The following is a 21,214-nucleotide window of genomic DNA, read 5'->3' on the forward strand; positions in this document are numbered from 1 at the left end:
TTTGAAAAAGACAATGCTACTTTTTGCACATAAGTTGTTATTAATGATGATAAAGAAAGTTTTATTCCATACACTTAGCCCAAATACTATCTATGTTTCTGACGTAGTGTCTGCACTGTAAAACAGTTGGGTTAAAATTAACATGGGTCAAAAATGGAACAACTCAATGCTTGAGTTGATTCGACCAAACATTCTGTGTTGTTTTGCATTTTTTCAATGTATTAGCTTGTGTTCTCAATGCACTGTTGCAGTTATCACAAGGAAGGGAATTAAAGCTTCAATAATACACCCCCTGTGGTCCTGGTCCTTCTTTGGAGGTTTAACTCAATTCCATTGATTAACAATAAAACCACCTATTAACTTTCAAAGACATAAACATTCTTTAGCTCAAATAACAGTATATCAAGCATGTTTATCGAAATAACTGGATGGGTTTGATTTTAAATTTAACATTTTAGAATAGAATAGAATAGAATAGAATATACCTTTATTGTCATTGTTACAAATGGGCTAACATATTGTGACAACGAAATTGGGCATGACACTCCAGTTTTACACATAGTGAGGGTATGAGCAAGAAGATAAAGGAACAGAGAAAATAATGTTATAAAACAAGGGGAATAAGGCTATAGTTATAATTTACATGGTATTTACACATTTTAAAGATGGAACATGAATATGCTGGTTTTCTTAACCAGTTTACACTGTTAAAATTGTGCCGAAGCTACTGCTAGACATTTGTCTAAAGCTGGGGCGTCGAGCTCATTTGAGCTCCGAGGCCACACATTAGATAAAACATTTTATCAGGCCCGGACTAGTAGGTCAAAGAAAGAAAAGGAAAATGTGAAAGAGCCAGATGGAAAGACAGAAATACATTGAGAAAAAAAAGAGGGGTAATGAGAATAAAAGAAAAAAGGAGAAAGAGAGGGAGAAAAAGATAGAGAATCATAGAGAAAGAAAGAGACATGTTTTTCTTCTCCATCTTCTCTGAAAAAAGAGAGACAGAGCAAGAGGACACAAAGTGAGAGAAAGAGATAAAAAGTGAAAATAGAGAGAGTAATAGAGAGAGAGAAAGTAAAAGAGCACAATAAAGAAGGAGAAAGAGAAATAAGAGAGAAAGAAAAGAAAGAAGAGGAAAACGGTAGAAAAAGAAAGAAGAAAGGGAGAAAGAATGAGATAAGAGAGAAAAAGATGGAGAGAGAAGGAGAGTGAGACAGAGACAAATAGAAAGAGAACAAACGAGACACAGAGACACAGAGAGACTGAGAGAGAGAAGGAAAAAGAGATAGTGCCTGGCTTAGGCAACATCAATTAAACAATTTAAACTCCTTGTTATCATCTTGCACTTCTCTCAGCGTTGTCTCGCGAGCCGGGTTCAATCCCTTGTTGGGCCTGATCCGGCCCACGGTCCGCAGAATTGACACTTCTGTTCTAAAGTGTGCTGCATTTAAATTGTCAAACACCGTAGGCATTTGGGAACTCTTACAAACGAAGATGCCCACGGTATCTTGTGAAATCAATTATTTTGTGGTAGGGAGCTTTTTAATTATTTAGCCCAGTAAGAAGATTTTGGCACAATAGTGATAAAACATGTAGTACTTAACATTTATAGTTCCCAAGAAGTAGTTTAGGGAAATATGTTTAGCCATGTGTAAAGATCATGCTAATACCATGAACTGTCTCACTCATTATGGTTACTAACAAGTTAATTAAACCACAGATTGCTTGACGGAAGAGTTCATTATTAAGTGGACACGTGCAGCCCTAGTTCAGGTCACAGATTTATTTCAGGTCGCCGTCCTTGAGATACTCTTCCCTTGTTCCCGTTTTGTTATTTGATTCGATGATGCCGTACAGCAGTTCCCCCAATGATTCGGTGCCGTCAGGTAATCATATCACGTCACCTATCAAATAGTCCGATTGCGTCGGGCAAAACTATATAATTACACCTCGCCACAATAAGACTTGATGAATAATTCACAGCCAGTGGGAACATTAAAACTCCGCTAGCGTTTGCCGCGTGTTTGATAGTGTTTGAATGGAGTTGGCAGGAGATTAATAACAAGGCCTTCCCCTTTGCATGTCAAAGAACACACCCTTACACGTGCGGAATTATAAGTAACCGCTGTTCAAATCGAAGGAGACAGCTATAATGCTTAATGTGCGCCGAGGACCGTACATTGAGGCAATTCCAGACCTTAAGCAAGATTAATGAATATTGAGATATTATAGCTAATAGCCGTGCATGCTAACTGAAATTGAGGGTATCTTATTTCAACTCAACTTCACAGGTCAGCACATCTGCCGCTTGGAGAGTATGAAGAAATTCCGCATTTCACGCTCTTTTGCTGTTTCACGAGCAGATATGTTATTGGTATCTGTTGGCAAAAGTGCTGAATCTGGATAAAGTATTGTTCAATTATAAATTCCTGCCATTAAAACTCGTGCAAGGCCGAACAATTGAAGGTATTCCGAAGTTCTGAAACATACAAAATGTGAGGGAATTGTGCATAGTTTTTGCATAAAATCTATATATATTTCATCGGTATTAGAGGTTGCCCAATTATCGGGCGGGCGGATTGACAGCACCATGTTTTGGAATTTTAAGGATATCGGTATCGGCATTTTTCGACATTAAATAAGGTGATAATTAAGTCTCATGAGGCCAAGATTCTCTTTACTGCCCTCCTCCACTCTCCTCGCTACCCATCCAACGCCTTCTGAGTGGATAAGCGACAATGTTCAGACATGCCTGTGTCCATGATAGAAATGCATTTTTGCGATTAAAAGAGAGCGTAAACATGTAGTATTAATGTAAATTATTGTGTCCCCCTCAAAAAACTAAAATAGCCATTAGTAGCTAAACCCCTGGTATATTGAGTACATCCTAAGGTAAAAGTTCCTGAAGTTAGATATTCTGTGTACCACCATGATTTTGCAGAACCACCTTTATACTCCTGGCCATGGGTTTGATAAGAGCCACACAAATTATCACTGGAATGCTCTTCCACTCCTCCATGACAGAGCTGGGGGGAATATTTGGGATCGTGTGCTTCTCCACCCTTTGCTTGAGGATGCCCCCCTATTAGGTTTAGATCTGGAGACTTGCTTGGCCAGTTTAGGCCTTCTACCCTTAGCCCCTATAGAAAAGCATTGGTCATCATAGATGTGTATTTGGAGTCATTGTCAGGCTGGAACCCTGCGACCTAGTTTCTGGAGGGAAGGAATCATTCCTTGCTCCACTATTTTACAGTACATGCTTGAGTTTATATTTTCCTCAGAGAAATGCAACTCCCCAACTCCAGTTGCATTTATGCAGCCCCAAACCATGACATTCCCAACACCATGCTTGACTTTAGGCACGACGCAAGCATGTTTGTACTCCTCACCTGGTTGCTGCCACACATGCTTCACACCATCTGAACTGAATAAATTTTTGTTTCATCAGACCAGTGGATATCTTTACAGTAAGCCGTGGCCTTTGTTGACATACTTCTTTTCATTGTGTCAGAATGATGTTTCTTCAGTGATGTTCCATTAAACATTACAATGAAATCTCTGCAGAAATTGAGGGGTGTTCTCACTTTTGTGAAATACTGTATAAGAGATAAAAGATTAGATAAGACACTATTCTGCATACAGTTTACAGTCAAAATGTCGCACCGGCAGACCCCGTTTTAGCTATACATCTCTAAATAATTTATTTAATGGAAGATTACTAAACAATCTATGTTTATTGTTGAGACTCTTTATTATGGAAAGCAACAGGACAAATTTTAAACACCCAAAAGCTCTAGCAAAGCACCTAGAGCATTTTGGGTGATTTTTTCTCTGATCTTAACCATTATTTAGGACAGAAATGATGATGGTAAATTTATATTGATGTAGGACACATGCTATGGCGTTTTTATTTCATAGATTTTGACTTGAATTTTGTCTTAAAATATATGGTATGACACTCTAACAAAAAAAATCAAAACACTTTTGTTTTATGGATATTTGTGGCAAAAAGTTTTCTAACCCCAGAACTACCCAGACAAAATTATAGTAGCAAAAAACACACAAAAAGCCACAATCACCTACGCAGAGATGGAGGCAAACATTCAACACACACTGTAACGGCAGCAGGTAAACAAACCTTACGCAGCCTCTGGAGAGCGAAGCATGCAACTCCAACAAAACAGTCAAAAGTCCTCCAGTGACAGGGCAAAGTTCCAATTTCTCCAAGCAGAAATGAGCATTATGTAATCGCGGTTCATTACAATCGCTGTCTGTTTAGGAGCTGCCTCACATGTTGTATTAATGGTAATCGCCACTTTGGAAGTGTTGTGTTTGTTAAATGACGTCACAGCTATACAGAAAGCAAGCCAGATGGGTCAACTTTGAGACCAAATTTCCTGAGTCCCATGGAAAATGAAATATTATGAAACATATTTACCTAACAACACCACACATTATGTGTCTAATCGAAAAATAAAAAAATGTGTTTGGAAATTCATTTAAAACTCAAGGCCAAACAACTAAAGACGGTGTCCAAGCCTTTATGTTAAGACGTTGACAAAGAAAAAGCCCCATTGTTTTAGAAAATTAAAGAACTCCATTCTAACACAATATCTAGGTGGTTTCTTTGTGGCGCAGTGGCGTGAATCCTATTCAAAGGCGTTTGTAACGGAATGCTAATTAGCCTAATCTTAAACTATGCAGGAGGCGCGAGCCAGAATAAGGACGCTGCGACCCGTTCTATTGGATGCAAAAATGTTTACTTTGCGCAGCCTTTGTCTTGTGTTTTTTAAAAAGGGATTTACAGGAGCAGCACCCTCCCGCCTTGATTTGAACTAGAAATCATGCAAGGCGCATGACCGCAAACAAGCGCCTAATTCAGATTGCCGGTCACGTATCGAACACAAATGCAATGATGAAATTTTCTGCCACACGGGTCACTCATCAGATCTTGCTGTGCTTCCAACTTTTTACCTCATAAATACAGAATTTGAAAGACTGCTGACCAGACCAGGTTGTACTCTGACTTATTATTTATTTATTTACTTTGGCTAAAGTGATATTTTCAAGGTCCTAGCAACACAGAGCGGGAAAAGCTAAAACTCCTTTTCCCTAAAGGACTGAATATGTAAAAATCAAAGGATGTGTTCTACCAAAAATTAAACCAGAGTAAACGCATTTATTGTTATGGAGTTTATATAAGATTGCATGTATCCCCATAAGTGTCCTCACATGCCCCCATTTGAGAAGCACTGCTCTAAAAAATGGGCAGCAGTTGAGCCACAGATGGCATTTGGGCCGAATTTTGGGCACCATCGCCTTTTGGAAATTGCTGCTATTGTTTTCTCTGTCTCAAAGCAAGTTTCCGTGTCGATAACCTGGTCCATCTGTGTTTTTATTACATTTTTTTCCGTTTGTGTGCTTTTTTTTTAATGTGCAACATCTTCAGGGTTTGCAAACTTTTCCACAAAGGTATTTTGTTAAGCTAAAACATGTCACACAAAATTAACCAGTGACGTGCGGTGGGGTTCGTGCCAGGTGAGATTTACAAATAAATAAACCTACATCTTATTTGATTAGCAGAGCAAGAAAACTATACGTAAACTGTAGCATATATGTAAAAAAAAACATTTTATTGTCTCACATTAACTTATAAATTAGGTTTATGATGATCGTCAATGCAATGGGGAAAAAAGGGAGATGTTGACTTTCTATGAGCTAGCTATACCTATCATTAGTTCTATTCTTTGGTGCTGAGATGTGCGCAAAAACAGAATCCTTGGTCCCAATATTGCCCTCTGCCATGAGGCAAAAGAATTGCGTGCCTTACTCTGCATCTGCAGACACTCCGCACACTAATACATTATCGGAAATCGCGAAATACGAGCCGCTACTTTTTGGCTACTTTTAAAACTCTGTGGCTTTACCTATGGTGCAGCTTAATCTTTTTTTCATCGCAGGAAAAAAATTCTGCCTAGCAACAATAGATCAATAAAATGAATGAATAGTTCACAGAGGTCCAATTTGACTGCAAGATTAACCAAAACTTCCGTTATTGTAAATCAGTCAGGTGTGCCGGAGCACTCATGATGAAAATGGCACAGCGCAGATAGTGCCTAGTTCTAAACGTGTTTGATCATTTTGGTGCTCTGTTGCCAAATTCAGTTGTGCGGGGCTAGACGAATTGTTGAGCTTTCGGTTTCCATAACGCAGACTGACTACACAACACTGTAGTGATGTCTGAAAACATTTATGACGCCCTTCTGGAAGATAAATTAGTCAATACTTAATCAATATAATTGACCCTTTGTAAGTGACATCTCGTAATTGCCCGGAAGTATGAGCGCCATGACGGACGGCAAAAGCACCTGAGTGGACAGCAGTTGAACAAGCAGTTGAGTTAAAACAAAAATCAATAACCACGACAGAAGAATATAGCCACGACTTTTGACGACAGTGATCTGCAGGACAAAGACTAGGAACCTTCCCGTGGTGTCCCGCGAAGGGCTCTCTCCTGGGGGAGCCTTACAAATCCAACTCAGTCCACTCAGACTCGCTCTTTCTTTCTTTCTTTCTTGGTCCTCTCTCCTTCTTTGTCTCTCCTTTTCTCTCTTCCCCCTTTACACTCTTGTCTCTCATTTTCTCTAACCCTCTCTTTCCTACTCTCTCCCCACCTCTCTCACTCTCTTTTCCCCCTTTTTGCATTTTACTCTGTCTGTCTTTCTCTCTTTCTATCTGTCCCTCTCTTTGTCTCTCTTCTACTCTCCTCTCTCTGTTCTTCTTAGGGTGGGCGACTTCGAGAGCAACCCTGGCCCCCAGTCCAAATGCCAGTGGTGCTTTCAAACCATTCGCTGCGACCACACCCCAATCACCTGTACTACCTGCCCACGGGGCTTCCATAAATCATGCACCAGCCTGTCCGAACGTACTAAGGACTTTAGAGGCACAGGACGGTCGTAGCCCCCTCTCTTTCGGAGAACTGCTGAGCCTCCCACGAGCGAGTCTGGCGCTACTATGGATTACCTTAGGCGCCTTGAGTGACTCAACGACGACGACGACGACAGTGATCTTGTACTGTGCGGTGGGCTGTGCGAACCGGCAAAGTTCTAAGTCCAATTTGGCAATTTATTGTATCTCTTTTGATGAAGACATAACATGTTTACAATCAATCGGAGAGACTGGCAGGTGCTCCAGGATTTGCAGCGGGTATTTTTACAAGGTACGTTTTATGTCTTTCCACACAAGTTTATGGTTAAGTAGGTACAACTCACGTCAAAGACACCCAATGTGATTAATAATACGTTAGCTAGTATTACTGTAGCTGTATGTGTCTGACGTCTGCTGTAGATTAAAAAAATGGCCTGTTCAAAGAGACCATAAATTCATCTCATGTCATTAGCTGCACCGCTTATCCTCAGTAGGGTCGCGGGGGTGCTGGAGCCCATCCCAGCAATCATCAGGCAGTGGGCAGGGGACACCCTGAACTGGTTGCCAGCCAATCACAGGGCACACAGGGACAGACAACTCGCTCGCTCATTCACACCTAGAGACAATTTGGACCGGCTAATCCACCTGAAATGCATGTCTTTGGAATGTGGGAGGAAACCGGAGTGCCCGGAAAAAACCCACGCAAGCACGGGGAGAACATACAAACTCCGCACAGTAAGTCCGGCAGCTGGATTTGAACCCACACAGGAGGTTCCCAAGACCTTAGAACTGTGCCGCACACGCGCTAACCACTGCGCCGCCGTGCTGCCCGAGACCATAAATGATAATATAAATTTGAGTAGCTTTCAGTTACAGGGTGCCAACAGATCTCAAATCGACAATTTGAGATCTGTTGGCACCCTCGACAAAACATACATTAGCATACACGGCTAGCCTTTGCCATTATGAGCTGCATCCCCGTCAGCAAAGTAACGCGTACCGGTAAGAAGTGGTAAGCATCCAGACTTTTATAAAGGCCCGGTCAAACAGCCTTTTGAGTCTGTATCGTGGGTAAAATTTTGCGTTTTTTTTTTTTGTCCGTGGTTGCCCGAGGTAGAAAATGCCCAAAATTGGCTAACCCGCTGTTTATCCGTGGTATGCCCGCAAAACAGACGCCGGCGACTGTTCCGCTTCCTCATCGCGTCAGTTCCACGTCATTTCCGCGTGTGGACCACGGGTATAAAAGCTGCCGAGCCGGGCTGTAGAAATCATGACCGCTCAAGACACAGTCCCGTGAAGATCAAGATTTCAAGCTATGGCACCGAAGGAGAAGCCAATATGTTATTATTGTAATGGTTTTTCATTTTTATTTTATTATCTTGTTATGAAATGAAAAGAAATGTCAAGAAATAAAAATGGATTAAGACGAGGTCACTACGGTGACGGGGATCCATGTTCACCCCTTGACGTCTCTAGCACAACTGACGTGTGCCCCGCAAATCGCGCTGTATATACGCGGAAAAGGCGTTTGACCATCACACGCGTTACACACGCTAATTCACGTGATAACACCGCGATACAGGCGCAGAACAAACGTGCTATGACCGTGCTCCACCCGCGATTACCCGCTAAAATTTCGCATCCTACCCGCGTGTAACCACGCCCTGGCCGCGGCCGTAGCACGTCGTTCCGCGTCTGTACCGCGTCATTACCTCGTGTGTACCACGTGTGCCGCCCGCGGTTACCCGTGGTCTAAAGTTTTGAGCAGCGCAAAACTTTTTTCGCGCGGCCAACCACGTGTGAATTTCTTGCCGCCTGTAAAGCACGGGTGTATCTCGTCTGTATCGCGATCTCAAAGCGTCCGACAGCGTCTGCTTCACGGGCAGAAATTTCTGGCCGTGATTCAGCCTCGATACGCCCGTGAAAGGCTGTGTGACCGGGCCTTAAGCTTTTGGATCAGCGCCGGTGTACGAAGGATACTCCATTTACAATTAGTAGTACAGATGGTGTGAACTGAAGTCAGGCAGACTGGATGATTTGGTTAGATGTGTGAATATGTCAGGAGGAAGAAGTAATGGGTTGGTAGCTAGGCCTGCTATCCTCAGTTTCTCTAAATCACACTCCTTCCATCGAAATGAGCCACCTCATCTAACAGCTGCACACTATTCGTTTGGCTCTGATTTTAAATAGCATAGCTTTTTTTGTTGCTGTTGTCTACACCCCTGTACTACATGTACATACTAATGTACATACAAACTAATTGTATTATTAGTATTATGTACATACTAATTGTAATAATTATATTTACTACATAATTTGATGAAAATTTACAAGTTAAATGAAAGGGCATTTTAACACTAAAAAAGTATAACCATTTCATATATTTTATGATGACAGGTAAAGCTGAGCCTCACCAGGCTAGCTGTATGCCACTGGAACTAACTAAATATTACTCACTTTACATTTACATTACTCACAAAGGGAAACATTCGTCCAGTCTCGCCAGCCCAAGCCCAAAAAAGTAAATAAATAAGATGTGTGACTTATTTCATTCTCCTTTCCATGGGCATGCCATAAAAAAATACAAGCTTTGATTCGCAGGTTTATTAGTTCCAGAGCAGGTTGGAGACGGTAACAATCCGGAGTCCAGTCAATGCATTGAAAAGGGAGGAGCCGCCACTTGATTGACTTTGCCTAAATAAGTATTATCCAAATCAAAGGCATGCTGCTTCCACCTCATCCTGCCTTTTGTTTCTGAATGAATGCGTTCACATCAACTGCATTGCTCTGAGTTCATTATGGTAGGAATCATAGGCCGCCGCAAAGTCACTCACCCGAACTGTATGCCCTCTAACCACACACACGTATACACACAAATGATATGTTTGTAGATTCAGATGCATACATTAACCGGTGCAGGCACGCGTACACACATCACTTAGCATAGTATTACAACCAGCACCACGTTAATTAGATAAGCAACATAATCAATTGAAAAAAAAACTGTCCTCCCTTAGGAGATCAGCACACACACATGGATGTGGGTTTTCACGCACTCCTATTAGGCAGCTTGATTGAGTGACTAGGCTCCACACATACATTATTATCAAAATGAAAATAATAGCAAATGTTCTTGCTTTTATCTAGCTGCCGCCACAACTGCAGCACAAAGTGTTTTGGTTTGCAACCTCTGGGAGACAAGCCTGGATAACAATTAATAAATCTCAAGGCCTATATATGTATTTTACAGTATGGGAAATGCTGTGTATGTTCTGCTGCGTTTATGGCTCGGAGAAGAAACTCAATATGTTATGCACACTTAAAGCCACAGCATACAGTGCTGTGGAAAAGTATTTGCCTGTGACTAATCAGCTTTTGAGAAAGCTGTCAGAGCCATTATCCACAAATGGAGAAAACTAGGAACAATAGCAAACCTTCCCAGGAGTGGTCGACCAACTAAGATACAGAAGAACCTTAAAAGACATCCAAGGAACTGCAGGCCTCGCTGGCTTCAGTTATGGCCAGTGGTTATGACTCCAGTATAAGAAAGAGACTGGCCAAAAACTGAGAGCTCCCGGGTAACCGGCTCGGTAGCCTAGATGGTAGGGCGCCCACTCTGAGACTGAGTGGTCGCTGGTTCAAGCCTCGACCGAGTCATGCCTAAGACTTACAACATTTGTACTCATTGCCTCCCTGCTTGGCGCTCGGCATTAAGGGTTGGAATTGGGGTGTCTGCTCACCTAATGACTAAAATGACTGCGCCCTGTTTGGCTGCGGCTGCATCGGCTCGCTACAGTTTAACTGTGCGGGTCAGGTGTATCGACATTTTGTTCTGTGTGCATTGTTACAAAGAATGACAATAAAAGTAAATTCTATTTCTATTCTATTCTAAAAACCACTGCTGTCACAAAAGAACACAAAGAGTGGTTTCAGCATCATGATTATCCTCATTGTGTGGATTGAGGAGTCAAAAATTTACTTTTTGGAAGGCTTGGAGTAGTAGTGGAACTGAGCAAGCGTGTGGATAAGAGACTACTCTGTTGGTTTGGACACATGGAGAGGATGGATAAAAAGCGAATGTTGAAGAGGATCTACAGAGCAGAAGTAAATGGAAGGAGACCAAGAGGAAGGCCGCGATTGACGTGGATGGATGGTGTTTTGAGTGCACTGCAGGAAAGGGGTCTAAATATAGTGGAAACTAGGGCTCTTGTTGGTGATAGGAATGAGTGGAGAGGTGTTGTGAAAGGATAGTGGGATGTTTAGACGCGTTCTATGGGATGGACAGGGCATGAGTATGATGCGGCAGAGGTAAACCAGTGAAAGCTGTCGGGCCCTGCTGTTGAACAGAAGAGTGTGTTGTGTCACCCTGACCCGAGTGAACTGGCCGCTTTCTTGTGTCCCGTTTCATCTGGAGGGACGAAAGCATGACCAACTTGGGTCCCGAGGTGCTTAACTTGTTTGGGTGTTTGGGCATTTGGGTTGGCCATGATCCCAAAAATTTTGTGTTTGTTTTTTTGCTACTTTTTCCTTTTTTATTTTCTTTGTTTTTGTATGTGTTTGTCTTGCTGTCGGTCACCCCTCTCGAGGGATATGACCAGGGTAGAGAGATAGATAGGAAGGCTTGTCCCTAACAATATTATCATCATCATTGTTTTATATATATATATATATATATATATATATATAAAATGGTTTATGGATCCCTTGACCTCATGGGTCATCGCGGCCCCAATGAATATGCAAACTCGACAGCATTCTCCACTGTTGACGATTCCTGGCCTGTTTTTGGCTCTCGGCAAAGTTGGCACCTGTCCTTTTTTTAATGTTCTTTTTCGGTCTCCCTCTCCTCCTATACATATATGGTTCCCTAAACTACTAGATCGTACGGACACCATTTCCTATGGTGTTTAAATATTATATTATGTTATATATATACATTGGGACCTCTGTTATCGCGGTTAATGGGGACCAAAACCACCCGCGATAAGTGAAAATCCGCGAAGTAGCGGCGCACCTTTTAAATTATTATTTTTTTGACCCGGTTAACAAAACCACCCGCAAAAAGTAAAAAATATGCGATGTAGCGACGACCCTTCAAAAAGAAAAAAAATCATATATATATATATTTATATATATTTTTTTAATTATTATTTCTTAGACCCGGTTAATGGGGAACAAAACCACCCGCAAAAAGTGAAAATCTGCGAAGTAGCGACGCCCCTTCAAAAAAAAAAAAAAAAAAAATCTCATCTCATTATCCGCACCGCTTATCCTTATTAGGGTCGCGGGGGGGCTGGAGCCCATCCCAGCCATCTCCGGGCAGTGGGCAGGGGACACTCTCAACTGGTTGCCAGCCAATCGCAGCTGCAAATCACATTAGTTCTCGCAGCTAGCTGCGTTCTTCATCGACGCACGAGCCGAGTGATCCACCGCTAAGAGTCGTACAGCTGGGCGATTTTACGTCCGCCCGGGACGATCGGAGACAAATTCACGACAGGGTTTATACTTGCGCCGCACCGCGGGTGCCGTTCGGTCGCTCTCGCGAGCGAGCCCCTAACCCGCGGCGTGGGTACTTTCGGGCGCGATACGCACGACACCGACACAGTTACGGGGGTCCCGCGCACGTACGCCGCCTTTCGCCCGCCGCGCGCTGACGGCCGCCTGTCGTCGCGCCGCGCTACTGTGGTCGTCGGACAAGCGGGCTTCCCCCCGGTTACGGGGGTACCCCGATCACGCCCGTCGCCTTTTCTTGCTTTTCCGCTGAACTCGCTCCGTCGCGCGGCCCGGGAGTGATTTTTTATTTTCTTTTTTTTTTAACCATTAAAGACCGCGAAGCTCTGAAGCCGCGAACCGCGAAGTAGCGAGGTCCCACTGTATATGTATATATATATATATATATATATATATATATATATATATACATAATCTTTGTAATTACTACTGACAACATTTGGTAATACCTCATGTTTTTCCTCCCAATAGTTAATAAATAGCTCTCTGCGGCACAATAGCTGCTGCAAATTGGAACTAAATGATGAGAAAGAGAGAGAGCTGGTGAGAAGCATACAAAAAAACATGGAAGGTAGAGTGAGAATGAGTGGTGTGAGCAAGGACAGCGCTTGGAACGGAGTGCCGGAATAAGAGAATAGAAATGCAATTGCAATTTAATAAGGACAACCGCTTGTAAATAAATAGACGAAGCACAAGGTGTCATTGCCACAGCGCACAAGATTTCAGACAACCTCCAGAAATCCTGCAACACATATTCATTATTTAAGCCTCGCTATCCCCTTGAAAGGTGCTTGTATATTGATGCTCGAGAGATCAATGCAAGGATTCCTCAACAAGTGGATTATTGATTCGGCCAAGAACTTTGTTGCACATGCTGACATTGTTTGTCTGAAACTTTTTCCAACCGACCTTTGTTTTATCATCGTTTCAGTCGGAATTGGACATTGTGTACAGTGCCGTGAACAGGTATTTGCCCCCTTCCTTATTTCTGTGTTTTTGCATATTTATAACTTAAAATGGTTTCAGATCATCAAAAGCAATATTAAAATCACGCAAAGACAACCCAAAGAAATACAAAATGCAGTTTAGAAATGTTAATTCCATTTATTGGCCCAATGTGATTAAGTAATTGCTCATTGAACCTAAGATCAAGTTGGGCCACCTTTAGCAGCGATAACAGAAATAAAATGTGGAGGAATTTTGGCCCACTCTTCTTAGCAAAAATTGTTTAATCTACCATATTTGAGGGTTTTCTAGCATGAACTGCTCATTTAGGGTTACCCCATAGCATATCAATTGGATTTAAATCTGTATTTTGACTACTCTAGAACCTTTATTTTTTAAGCCATTCAGAGGTGGACTTGCTGGTATCTTTCAGATTGTTGTCCTGCTGCATAATCGGAGAGCGCTCAAGTTTGAGGGCACAAACTGATGGCCGGACGTTCTCCTTCAGGATCTTCTGGTAAACACAGTCAAACACAGCAAGCTGTTCTAGTTTTGAGGCAGCAAAGCAGCCCCAGACCATCATGCTTCACTGTTGGCCAGATGTAAAGGGCTGCAGGCCTGCAAAAGTCAAATTTTTGACTCATCGGTCCACATAATGTTTCCCGAAAAGTCTTGAGGGTAATCGAGATGCTTTTTGGCAAATGTGAGACGACTCTTTGTCTTCTTTTGTGACGGCAGTGGTTTTCACCCGGCAACTCTCACACAGATGCCAGTTTTGGCTGATGTCTTTCTGATAGTGTAGTCATGAACACTGACCTTGATTATTTTTTGTTTCATTCAGTTACATAGTTTTCACACACTGATATTTCTCACACGCTGCAACCGACGTGCGCAGACTCACACAGTCACTAAATGTTGAATTTTCCCTGTGGCTCATTTTCCGGTAATTTTTATGAAGAGAAGTACTGCATTTAACCTTCTGCAGTCCTAGATTGTGCACTCACATTTGCACACACTTCCAGGCTGCAGTCACGTTCTTGCAAAAAGCCGTCGAGTCCAATTAGATACTTATTTCACCTATGTAATAGTGCTGAGAATTACAACTAAAAACCCAATCACAATATAGAGCAAGCATGGCAAACATCCGGCCGGAAGGGCTGATCAAGTTCGCCAAAGGATTTATTCTGGCCCGGGAGACGATACTGGGAGAAGCATTAGCGACATAAAAAAATTGTCCTTAGTTTTAAATATGTCCACGGGATGTCCCCAAATCCAGGTGCCACTCCCAAAGCAACCACCCACTGTGGCTGTATTTGCTGACTTCCATTTATTAAGAAAATTCGAGGAAACGGCAATCCCGATTTTTTCTTTTACTTATAATAGAAGTCACAAATGTACCATTTAATGCAATAAAGAGGTACTCACATGTAGTGTGTGGATATCTCCCTTAACCACAACAATTGCTACTAAACTATGCTTTTTATCCACAGTGATTGAAAATGATCAAATAGCACCTGGATTCAAAATTACAAAATACCACATACATGTCTTTGCAAAAGTTTAAATAATCTTTAGCTCCATTTTATAATAGCAAAGCTCCCAAATTCAGGCTTATTTTTAGTTTTCCAAACACATAGTTGATAATCACTACAAGAGATTAAATAAGTAATAAAATAAAATAATATTGAGGAAAAAAACGCAAATAATCGTTTTATAATCAAATCTAATACCCCTGAATCATAATTTCATTTTAGTAGTGAGCTTTGGAAAGATCCCCAAGCTTTCAGCTAAGGCACACTATGCCAATAATTTACTTATCGGGCCCCCAAGACAATGTTTTCATACAATGTGGCCCCTGAGCTAAAAAGAGATTGACACTCCCGATATAGAGTAACGCATACCGTGTTTTTACTCATGACTCCCACCAACGGTGATCAGCATAACTGCAGCATTTGCTTCAACTCTTAAATTTTCAGTGATTCTGATAACAGATGCCACCACCATTTTATTACAATACTTTGGATTAATAAGATTTAAAACCCAGAAAGAAACCTATATACTGTATATCTGAATAAAAAGTGAATGAGCTGAGCTGAACTCTATTCACAAATAAAATAATAATTTAGCATTGATGTACCAAATGTTATAATGTCATGGAGTCACACACAATAACATTTGTTTATAATAGTTTGTGTAGTTTATTGTCAACTTAAAAAAAAAAACGGAGATCTAAGGATTGTTATTACAAAATATCATGGAGGCCCACCAGGCTTGTAAAGCAGTAGTTTTTAACCGATCTGACTTCAGGACAAAACATCCCACCCGAATTACATGGCCACTTTTAAATTTATGAAATGAAAGGATTTTGCTGTTTAAACCAGATATACTGGAATATATTCCCATCAAAAAAGACCAGGAAAAACTAAAAACAACTTGAAATAATATTACCTATAATACTCAATTAGTTAGATTTTAATCCGAAACGGTCCATTTCTGTGGCTCTGTATTTAAGACGATAAAATCCATATCTGATAAATTCTCAGCATGTGTAAATAAACTTCTGTGTTTTCTCCAAGGACGATGAGACCCACTTCCTGGAAAGAGGTCAAGCTCCTGACCATGTGGTGAAGAGACCATTAACTTCCTGTTAAATGTTAGCAAGACCATGGGTGTCATCGTCAACTTCCTGAAAGGCCAAACCTGCCACCCAGACTGACAAACGATGACGCTGCTGTAGAGAGAGTGAGCAGCACTAAGTTCCTGGTGGTGCAAATCAGTGAAGACCTCTCCTGGACCACTGGCACTCCATCACTAAACAAGAAAACACAAAAGCGCTCTACTTCTTGCGCAAACTCATTCTAACGAGGAACCATCGAATGCATCCTTTCCCTCTGCATTGCTGTATGGGGCAGTAGCTGCACCGCCTATAAAAGGAAAGCCCTACAACGCATTGCTAGAAAAGCCGAGAGGATAATTGGAGTGTCACTCCCTTCCCTGCGAGACATTTACACTAACCGCCTCACCAAAGCCATCTCTATTGCCATCAATGCAACCCACCATGTACACTGTCTATACAGCCTCTTGCTCTCTGGAAAGATACAAAAGCCTCCGCTCCCGCTCTACCAGGTACACTAACAGCTTCATCCACCAGGCAGTGACACTACTAAACTCAACACATGGTAAGATGAAATGAACACTCATGACTGCATATCAACCTGCACACACCTTCTGATTGTAGTATTATTTTACGTATTTTATCTTTTTACCCTTTACCTTTTACATGTATTTATTTGATTGCTACTACTGCTGATGCTTTAGTCAAGTGTATGTAGTGTCTCTGTCAGTGGTATCACAGTATTAGCTGAATGGTCAGTTGCACTTTTATTTAGTATTATCTGAGTTGAGAACTGTTCTCTGCATCTGTACTTTATTGTTATCAATGTCTACACATGGGAGAGTGTGAAAATTTTTTTTATTCCTTGTATGTCAAGTACATCTGAGGAAATTGACAATAAAATTGACTGACTTTCTGTGGTGCGAAATGGCATTTGCAAAGAATTATAGCCAAATATTGTTTAAGGAGTTTAAATTACCCTTAGCTACTTCTTTTCTTAGCATTATTTTGCCAAAGAAAAAGGCTGGAAACTCACTGAAAATGGGTTCCTAACCCACTTTTGGGTCCCTACCAGTTGAGAAACACCGTTATAAAGCACTGGGTGTAACCGTCATTTCCATATTCATCAGCCCCAACAAGACAGCCCCACTTGGTGACAGGACCCACTCTGATTAAAACAAGTTTGTTGAGGTGCATTTGATTGCGAGGTACACAGCGGCGCGTTTCGTATGCCGGGCGGGAAATCACGACAACATGGAGCATGCTTTTACGACATGTTTATTAAAAACTGCTGTGAAGCGTGGCGGCATCCGCAGCCAGGTGGCAAGTTGCGACGTGATGCTGAGTACGTGATGGAGATGATAGCAGCATGAGATTATACCCAGCCTTCCCAACTTATATAATGCCGGGATGAGAAAAGTTTTAAACAAGAAAACAACGTCACGGGATGAGGAAAGTTTTAAGCAAGAAAACAACGTCATGCGGAAAGTCTGGAGAACTTACCTTGATCCTGCGCATCACTTTGGGAATTGGAAATGACCGCCAGTAACACAATTGGAGCCCACAAACGGCCTTGAGAAAACATCCTGGAAAGCAGCGACATGGACCTAAACAGAGAAGAAAATGAGCTTGGAAAACCGTCAAGTGGAGACGCTTAGTACCTAAGGGTGGTCAAATCGATTAAAATATTAATATTTTCGATACTGAGCAACAGGGGCGTTTCTAAGGGGGCAGGAGGGAGGGCCCACGGACACACTACGCCCACCCAACGGAAAATGGATGTAGTACTGACAGTGTCTGGGCAGCGCACATGCTATTTCATTCATTTGGTGTCTGTCAGCGGACACTAGTGTGGACTCTGCTGCCCACTACGGCTTACAGTGTGTTGGTCAAGCCCTACGGAGCAGACACTCCCAGCATAGCCCGTAGTCGTAGTGATTGGAATATTGTCCCTTTTTGAGAAGCGGCTCTTTTAGGTTGCCTGGCTAAAAACAAACGACTCTTTTGGCTTCTAAAAGGCTCTTCAGATGTTTTTGTTGTTTTAGTAATGTTATTAAGTAACATTATGCACAAAATGACTTAAAAAGGGGAGAATTAAGCAAAGCCGGAAAAAAACAACAACTAAAAAAGAAACAAAAGCAAAAATGAACAGAAGAGAAAAACATAAAGAAGGGAAACATAAGTAAAAACCTAGGGGGGAAAGAAAAAATCCAAAAGCTGTAAATGAATAAGAACAAGGAAAAGGCAAAAAAAACATGTAGCAAATCCTCAAGTGACCCCATGAAAAAATATCGAAAACTGTTGCCGACAAGGGCAAGGAAAGAACGGGGTAAAGAGACAAACCAAAGTCTCCACCTGAAAGCTAGGACATGGTAGCTTGTCAAAGCCTACTTAGCACTTCACTGCGACCAAAGATCGGTGTGCTCTCTATGTCAAAGATGTTGGCAGAGGACAGCATGAAGCCAATTATATTCATTACTAGTTAGATATTACAATTGATAATAAATGAATTAATTAGGTGTCACTTAAAGACATAACAACCCAATCACACTGACGGAAATTTGAGACTTGAGACGTTGACATAATTTTCAAAATATTGTGTGCAAGGTAGCAGCTGTCATGTTGACTTTGTTATATTTGTATTTTCTTTTCACCGTTGCTTTTTTTGGTTCTTGACTTTTGTTCTGAAACAGTTATAATAAAAATATTCACATTCATTTTTTAAACTGTTAAAGTTTTCATTGTAGTTATTTATCTCAAAAACAGAACATTTTTAGTGCCTGAAATAAATGTGTTGATTTTAATGTGATTATAAAGTCAAAGATCATGACATTTCCGAGTAAAAAGTATCGGTATCGAATCAGTATCCATTGTGTATATACTGTATTTACTAGCATCGGATAGGTACCAAAAATCCTAGTATATAGCAAAGCCCTATCAGTAACTGATTTGAGGAATGTCATTCATTTGGTGGGAAGCACCGGAGGTCAGGAAGACCCACCTTGCCCAGCCCACTACAACCCCCCCCCACCCAAGTAGGCTGACCCCAAATAGGCTAGCTCCAGCCTGGGGCCTACAGGGACTGATCACAGAGCAGCTGTCCGGTTTCACGCCCACATGGAGGAAGTTAATACAGTGGAGGACTTTGTTGACAAGAGAAGACAAGTCGAGTGTTGGGACAAAGAGGCAAGGAGAAGAGATTGGATTTTTTTTAGATAGCTGAATCGAAAAAGATTTCAAGGAGAGGCCTTAAGAACAATATAACTTGTTGAATGCCATATTGGCTATTGAGCATGGCCAGAATCTAACATTTGAATTATCGCACCCAGTCTGGCAAGTGCAACTATGGTTTGGGCTATCCTGGCCATGATTTCTGGTTCTGCCCTCTCTTCTGAAATAAAAGATATTTTAATTTGGTGACAGGTTCTAGCTCTTTGTGGTTGATGGTGATGTTTGTGGTGATACCTTGGGGATTGCTTGTCATTACTTTCAGTTTTGCTGTGCTTATTTTCCAACCCATACTGGGTTTATACGAGGGCTGCACGATCAACCGAAATTTAATTGATATCGCAATGTGACGTAGTGCAATAGTGTAATAGAATAAAAAAACTGTTTTTCTTCAAGGATTCAGAGTTCTAGTTTGTTATTTGAGTGATGGAGGGTTTGCCAACAAGAATCATCAGATTTTGGCGTTCAACTGCACCGGTCAATCAAAAGCAGGTTTTAATGGCACCAGTCAATAAAGGCGAGGCAAAGTTTGCAAGGCGTGTGTGCGCAACTTTGATACGCTGATGTAAGCTACCAGTCAGTCATACAGTCCTTGCACAAATGGCCACCAAAACAAATGCCACATCTTGTAGCTTTAGTGGTTTGTAACATTGAAAATAAATTCATCAATCAAAGCGGACTCTGAGGAAAGTCAGAAAAGCTGATCACCAGCGGGTGTTGCCTGGATTTTTATCGCATCCAGGAATTGAACTGATGTGGCGTCGGAAGGGAATGCTTACGGTTAGGCTAACAACTCTTAAGCCACCACTGCCGAACATGGCTAGTCACCAACGCCAGATCCATTACCCATGAAACGGACAACTTGGAGCTACTAGTCAAGGAAAACTGCTACATTTGTGACGATTGTGTTTTAATCATCACAAAGACCTGACACCAGCGTGTAGCTAGCCAGCCTCTCTAAAAATCATTTTATTACAATAAAGACGATTCAACTGCAATTATGTTTATATTTTTAGATATATAGTTATTTTTCATATACTCTCAGTCTCTAAGGACATTTTTTCGAGGTAAGTTTGCATGTCACTATGTTTAAGTTCTCCCCAAAAACCAAACAACCACAGTAATGCACTTTTCGTCTAAAATCAAAAATCGCATCAAAATTGCAATACAGGTCTGAAAAATCATAATTAGATTTTTTTCCAAAATCGTGTAGCTCTAATTTGTACTTTGAAAAAAAAAGAAAGAATTTTTAAAAATTGAAATCATTTTTTCACCAGATGACTGTAGTCCTTTGGCCACCTTGCCCTTGGCTTTCTGACATGGAGACTGTAAATTAAAAAAGGAAAGTTGATTGTGAGGGCCGCCGCTTCGAGGACAAGTTTATAAACAGGCATAACTAAAATGTACGTTTGAAAACAGTTTTTTAGTAGTTTTGTTCACCGGTTACCAAAAAGTAGGGACACAAGTAAAGGATAAGAGTGGTAGACTACTTTTTCACTGAAAACCGAAACAACTGTGTCTGCCTAATTAGCCAAAAGCTGTTTTAAAAGAATGGCTTTGCCAGACGAAACATGCTGACTACAGAAAGCTAACTGTGAAAAGGTGAAACAACTGAAAGCTGTTTTACCGGCACAGCAGCTCTTTTTTGACGAGACCTGCAGAGTTGCAGAGACTCGCAGTCAAATGAAGCAGTGCCCAAGAGGTCACCAAGCATTGGAAACCTTTCCCGGAGGGTGAATTTATCAACCCCTATCCTTTCCTGTAAAATTCGCCTAAAAGCCAATAGAGGACTTACCCAAAGTAAATTGAACGCTATCCTTGAACTGTTTGGAGAATATGGACGCTTTTGGTACAATTATGGAAGATAACACTCTGAAGTTTCATCCCAAACTATCACCAAATAATCACTGCAGGTGCTACTGACATGGAGTAATCTGAGTTCGAACGCAGAAATAGAAATGTTTTTATTCTCGCCTAAATTTTTTCTTG

At 41.4% G+C, this 21,214-nt stretch overlaps 1 protein-coding gene and 1 pseudogene across 3 annotated transcripts in view; both read right to left on the reverse strand.

Moving 5' to 3' along the window:
• Positions 1-21,214, reverse strand: part of col14a1a (collagen, type XIV, alpha 1a) — a 240,953-nt gene that overhangs the window by 207,477 nt on the left and 12,262 nt on the right. For 2 of the 3 annotated variants that reach the window (XM_088326131.1, XM_088326128.1), the window contains exon 2: positions 17,501-17,604. In XM_088326131.1, coding sequence (XP_088182257.1) covers positions 17,501-17,600 — 100 coding nt within the window. In that variant the 5' untranslated portion in view covers positions 17,601-17,604. Of the gene's footprint in view, positions 1-17,500; positions 17,605-20,499; positions 20,507-21,214 lie in introns of those variants that run through there. The other variant, XM_088326130.1, reaches the window with a different exon arrangement.
• LOC148371589 (5.8S ribosomal RNA) lies at positions 12,223-12,368 on the reverse strand (annotated as a pseudogene).

This window comes from Urocampus carinirostris, chromosome 2 (assembly GCF_059441175.1).
Source record: "Urocampus carinirostris isolate Australia breed hairy pipefish chromosome 2, RoL_Ucar_1.0, whole genome shotgun sequence".
Lineage (NCBI taxonomy): Eukaryota > Metazoa > Chordata > Actinopteri > Syngnathiformes > Syngnathidae > Urocampus > Urocampus carinirostris.